Source organism: Photinus pyralis, unplaced genomic scaffold (genome assembly GCF_008802855.1).
Source record: "Photinus pyralis isolate 1611_PpyrPB1 unplaced genomic scaffold, Ppyr1.3 Ppyr1.4_LG4, whole genome shotgun sequence".
Taxonomy (NCBI): domain Eukaryota; kingdom Metazoa; phylum Arthropoda; class Insecta; order Coleoptera; family Lampyridae; genus Photinus; species Photinus pyralis.
Window position 1 is genome coordinate 11,704,422 of NW_022170511.1, and position 5,931 is coordinate 11,710,352.

At 40.3% G+C, this 5,931-nt stretch overlaps 1 protein-coding gene across 3 annotated transcripts; it reads left to right on the top strand.

Moving 5' to 3' along the window:
• The first annotated feature begins 226 nt into the window (after positions 1 to 226).
• On the top strand, positions 227 to 5,190 carry LOC116169779 (COP1-interactive protein 1-like). Of its 3 annotated transcripts, none has more exons than XM_031485947.1 (11): positions 227 to 322; positions 371 to 439; positions 498 to 640; positions 692 to 763; positions 813 to 1,002; positions 1,051 to 2,047; positions 2,096 to 2,227; positions 2,452 to 2,690; positions 2,742 to 2,988; positions 3,031 to 3,379; positions 3,429 to 5,020. In XM_031485947.1, exons 2-11 carry the CDS (start codon positions 391 to 393, stop codon positions 4,974 to 4,976), a joined length of 3,966 nt encoding a protein of 1,321 aa, XP_031341807.1. In that variant the 5' UTR covers positions 227 to 322; positions 371 to 390; the 3' UTR covers positions 4,977 to 5,020. The 3 variants fall into 3 exon arrangements, with proteins under 3 accessions (XP_031341807.1, XP_031341805.1, XP_031341808.1); XM_031485948.1 differs by adding an exon at positions 5,035 to 5,190 and having other exon boundaries at positions 253 to 439; positions 3,429 to 3,661; XM_031485945.1 differs by having other exon boundaries at positions 252 to 439.
• Positions 5,191 to 5,931: the final 741 nt, after the last annotated feature.

The window sequence follows — 5,931 nt, forward strand, 5'->3', positions numbered from 1 at the left end:
TCATCTCACGTGTGGGATGGCTTGAGTGACGTTGAGGGGTGGACAACGCTAGTCAGGGAGGTAGCACAAAGAGCTCGAATACGAGGTCTAAGTACACGTGAACCCTGTCCACCCTCCTATCGTACTCCAAACTCCTTGGGAAATATTTCCTCATAAGTATCGTCAATCATTGACGTAAATTTCTTTCCAGAATAAAAATGTGCAAACAGTTTAGGCATAGGTAAATCACATTGCCATATACATGTCCTTTTTTTGTTTATCAAAGCATTTGTTTGAAGGAATTATTTTTAAAAAACTCTCGGCTGTTAAAATCAAAATCATTGTAAATCGTTTTATAAAACTGTGCAGTGCGTGATTTATTTTTTTTAAGGTCCGAATATTCTTGAAGGGATGTCGTTCAGTCGAAGCAAGCTCGCACGCTTTAGCGAGAGTAAAGATGGTAAGCGCACCTGTCAAGAAACGTCATTTGTAATTTTAATGCATTAACCTTTGAATAGGAATTGGCGCATCTATTAAAGCGAGTACGACGTCCACTAGTTCAAAATTAATCACCAAGGCGAACACTGATAAGGTATCCTTACCTCAATCTGCACGAACTGCTGCCAAATTACCTCGACCAATCAGGCATAGGAGTTTATCGGTACGGCAAAAAGAAATCTTGAAGGTGTACTAAATAGTGTGCCTCTTTTAGCGTCCACCAAGTCCAACAACTAACGTAAAGTCACAGAGACCGTGCAGTGTCAGTGGAATCAAAACATTAAAAGTAAATGCAAACCTTTAGTTGGCGGTTGTCATAATCGTCAGTATTTCAGCAAAATAAGGAACCTCTGGATCTGGACAAAGCAGACGATGACCTTCTATTTAAATCAGCAACAATCCTTCCCTTTGCAGACTGTTTCGATACGAAGGACAACGGTCCCCTCGAGGAGATCAAATCGAACGGATCAAGCCCTCCTAAAGATATCCACAGCAGTCCTTCCGAAACAACAAAAAACACATCGGGTACGCCTTTGCGCTTAAAACCATTTACGTGGAACGTCCTTTTTTTAGCAATCCCACTGAGAGTAAAATCATCGCAAGTTAGCAATAAAGAATCTGTGAAGGAGAGTGTCAAAATGCCCCGAGAAGCAAAGAAAATTACATCGACAAGCCACTTGTCACATTTATCCAATTCAACAACCCCTCGCAGAACCAATGTTAGCAGAGGAAACGTCAAAACAGGTCGAAACTCAACATTAATTCATCAATTCGAAGATAAAAAAAGGCAACTGCACGTTTTGCAAAATGAACTTACATCTAAAAGAAGTTTAGTATCAGAATTGTACACCATACTCGTTGAGCTTAAAAAGAAATTAGAAGAGTCCGGTGTTACAAACGTCGAATTGGACGATTTAAAACCGGACATTCACCCAGCGAGTGTAGAACCTCGACTAATTGAAACAATGACAGATGCCATTAACGAAATTCCTTCATCGCTAGGAGACATTTGCAGGAACCTCATGAACAAGAGGTTGCTAGTGCTAACTACCTTGGAGCAGTTTACAAAGCACAGAATCACGGTTGAGGAGGCACAAAGGTTCTTAAAAACGTACAAAGAAGATACTACCGTGTTAGAAAAAATGGTTAGCGATCAATCAAAGGAACAGCAGAATCGAGCGACCAGTCTCGTGGAGAAGTGGGCCTTGTTAGTTAGTAATTCAGGGGATGCCGTCAATATTTTAAACGATGTCGACGAATTAAAAGCGAAATTAAAAGCCCAAGAGCAAAAACTAAATTTACTCAAGAGGGAACGCGATCAAGCGTTAAAAAGTAGTGAAACTTACGAGAAGAAAACTAGCCAAGTCGAAGCGACTGTAGAAGATTTGAACGGAAAGCTAAAACACTTGGAGCAAGCTCTTGCGTCTGAAAAGCAGTGCGCTCAGTCACATAAGGAAAAGTATTCGAGTTTTGAACAGCAGAAAAAAACTATGAAAACACAAATTCAGGAATTGGAACGTAAATGTAAAGAAAGCGAAACCAAACAAAGTGAATTACAAAAGACTTGCAAGTAAGATCAATTTTAATTATGTTCATTTTAAGTTAAAAAAAATTGTAGGCATACGCAGGAGCAACTTAAAGTGAACGAACTGCGATGGAACAAAGAGAAAGAAGAACTGGTATCTAAAGGCAGGCATGACAAGCAGATGTTGGAGAAGCTAACCAAAGAGCGTTCGTGCTTTGAAACCAGGTTACTATTTGACATGATTTTGCGTTGCTTACATGATGTAGTTTACTGTAATTTCACTTACTTTGAGATTTAGATGTTTTTTATGACAAAATAAATAGTGTGATTTATCTTAACGTTTGTTCAATCCTCACTTTGGTAAACACCACGGAGGGACGAGCAGGTGAGATCGTACTACTCTGTCGGTGTTTCCCTGGGGACTGATGTGATAATTCCGTTCTGTTCAGGGTGAAGACTCTAGAAGAGAACCTGGCGGAGGTAAACAACGGGCAGAAAAGTGCAGAGAACAAATTGAATATGGAATTGGAGGCCACGAGGAAATTGGCGGCGGAAGAAAAGGTTAAGAGAGAAACATTGGAAGAAAAATACGAACACGTGCAGAATAAACTCATCCAGATGGAGATAGGAAATAGCCAATTGGTTGATATTGCTAAAACAAAGAACACATTTGAACCAAATGACGTTGGTGGGTTATACACTGTTGGAATTTTAATCAACCAATTTCTCCATATTTTAGCAAATATTTACACAGAGCACGAAGCCGAATTATATACAGAGCTCATGGCAACGAGGGCTGCTTTAAAAGCGGCTGAAGACAAATTGCAATCGTACGACCGAGAAAAAATGCGCTTTATTAATACCCTGGAATCATTGCAAGATGAGAAAGATGTAAGCTCCGAGTCGATTTTGTCACTAAAAAATGTTCAGAGGTTAACAGAACTGGAAAGTTCAGTGGCTCAAAAAGATGAGACTGTGTACCGCCAGTAAGGGAATTTCTTTGTTTTCTAATTTGACAGTTACTTTAGGCAGGTGGAGATAACTGGTTTGAAAGCGGAAGTAGAAGAACTAAAATTAAAAATTTCTATACCCGAATCCGGCGAAAGTGATCTCGAGGAGAATGAACTGAAGCGTATGTTGTACGATGGGAAAAGTAAACTAGAAGCCCTTATTAAGAAATCATCACAAAATGAACAAAAAGCGATCAGTTTTCAGCATGAACTAGATAAACGAACTAGACAACTGAACGACATGGAAAATCTCCTCAAAGTCAGAGATGGGCTTATAAAACTGCTAAAGGCGAAAAAAGACGACTTGCAAATAGAAAGCAACAGTTTGAATAAGTATGGCAACACCATACGTGAACTTTTACTGCAGGTACTTTTACATAGGTAATTAAATCCTAGTTGCATAGTTATTGTTTTAGACTCGTGAAGAAATGGACAGTAAAACCAAATTGCTCCACGATTTAACTATGAATTTGAATAGCAAGGAGCGCGAAAATGAGGCACAAGTGAAAAGAATTCACGAACTTGAGCATTCACTTTCTATCGCCAATGAAAAACGGTTCAAGTTGCAAGATGCAGTAGGAGTCATGGAAAAGGAGCTCCAATTGACCAAAGCTCAATTGAAGGGAGCGCCACCTTCATCGAGTTCCTGGTACGATACCGCTAGTCCACGTAAATTTACATTACCGAAAAATCGATCTTCATTTACATATTCTAATCGGGCTAAAATCGGAAGACCAACCTCACCAACTTACGGAAGTCAGCCTCCTCGTACTTCAACACTTAATTTCGCCACATCGGCACAAGCACCAACCGACGCTGATGCGAGTAGTCATTACCTTGAAAGCGAAGTTGTAAGGTCATGGCTGAGTTCCTACCAAAACGTTGATGATATCCAAAAACGATTAAAGTTCCTCAAACACGCTTTCGCCTCGCTTTCCAGAAAGATGGTGGTACAAGATACAAAACTGAAACAGACCGCCAAATCACTTATGGGTACATGTCACAAATGTCATCCAAGGACATATCGAACCCCGAAAGTACAGGCATCTCGGCATAACTATTACAAAACTTCCCCCACAACGTCCCAATGTGAAGAATTTTCACAGCAACATACCAGCCCAATTCCTAAACTAACAAAAATACAACCCACCCCCGATTTATACTATAACAGGGTCATAAAAAAGAACTTGCCAAAACCACCTTTGGAACCTCAAATATCATCATCTCGCGTGCGCCATAATTACTCTAGCGAAAAGTCGAAAACGGACACTGACCTTTGTAACGTTGGTACGCAATCGTCTGCGATACCAAATCGATCGTCCCAAATTTTGTCTTCCATTCCAATACCGAAGGTCCGGTTTTCACCGTTAACTTTATCATCTAGACCTCCCGTTACTCCTGTAATATCGGTGGAATCACGAAGGTCCTATGCGGAAGCTTCACATGACCAATTCCCGAAAGGTGCAAGTGAAAATCTTGTTGATGCGGATCGGAAGCACTCATACAAATCTTATCTCTCTTTGTTTTTAAATCGAGGGGGTGTGCGACCTAGTTCGCAAGAAGGGTGTCATCAACTACCGCCTACAGAACAGAGGTTACATTCTGTACCGGACGTTGCCCAATACAGAATTTCACAACCCCGCACCAGCATAAATATGAGAAGTTGCATTCAAATTGAAACGCAAGATTCAAGTGCGGACAGCAACGGATCAAATCTATCAGTGGCCACCGTGATAGAGTGCTCGGAGTTAATTAATACGCAACTCAATGATATGTTTATTTCCGAAAGTGAATACGTCCTAAAATTACATGCGGATGGTCATAATTTTGCGGAATCTGGAGATTATGCAACGGTTGATGACATTCAGTATTTGGAGACGGACGTCGCTTCCTCCAGTAACGTTCCAAAATCTCTAAGCACTTCGCAATATTTATGCGTTGAATCCGATTGGATCTTTGACTAATTAAAAGAATTTAATTCTGTGTCTAATTATGTTACTAATAGTTGTTTTTGTATTTCAGGCCCAGACTTAAATTCATCTATGGTGTAACAGCCGAAAAATCGCAATAATTTTTGGACGTATCACTTTTACCCTTGTTCTTAGTTTACGTTTCAATAAAGGAAATTGTGTCAGTAATTACTTTTGAAGTGGAACTGTTGATACGACGAGGTAAGTTGCAGAAGACGTTTTAGACCATTAAACAGATGTCACTGGTCGTCAATTATTTCACTGGATCTTTTGTATTTATTGATGGGTTTTTGAAATAAAGTAATTAGTTTCTTTTTTTATTTTTTGTCCAACACTTCGAGAGTATCACTGTGACAAGTTTGGTCTGCTACAGTATTCGCTAGGTATATGACCAACATAACGATTACTAAATGCGATTCATTATACTCTCTCTGAAGCATAATTCACGTTTTTTTCGGTAATGTTCCTCTAGGATCCTTTCTGCAGTCAAATTCAAATCGTATACAAAGCACGCGAAGTAAATGAAGATCTATTTGGAACATTCGAAAAATCAGTTCCTGACTATTTTTTGATTTATTCATTTGCCTGTGGCCGAATTTTGAGTTAACAAGAAATAAACTTTTTTTTTTTATTGACATTACCGCATTTAGTGCGGGAATTGATCACTTTGCGCACGCGATTTGTAGGAAAAACGTTGTCCCTAAGGCCCAGTTCACACTGGACGGACCTGTGCGGAGACGTGGCACTGGCACAGACTTATGTCCTCTCTGCGCTGCCCATTGCAAACAAACGATGTATCGCACACTGACGCGACGTGGCACGGTTGGCCACCATCCCGCCTCCGCCACGTCTCTTCCAAGTCGCTAGTGGCGTATGTGTAGTGACGAAATTTCATGTCACAATCTCGCCTTCTCAATGTGGTTTGTTTGCGTCACGTCTCCGCCACGTC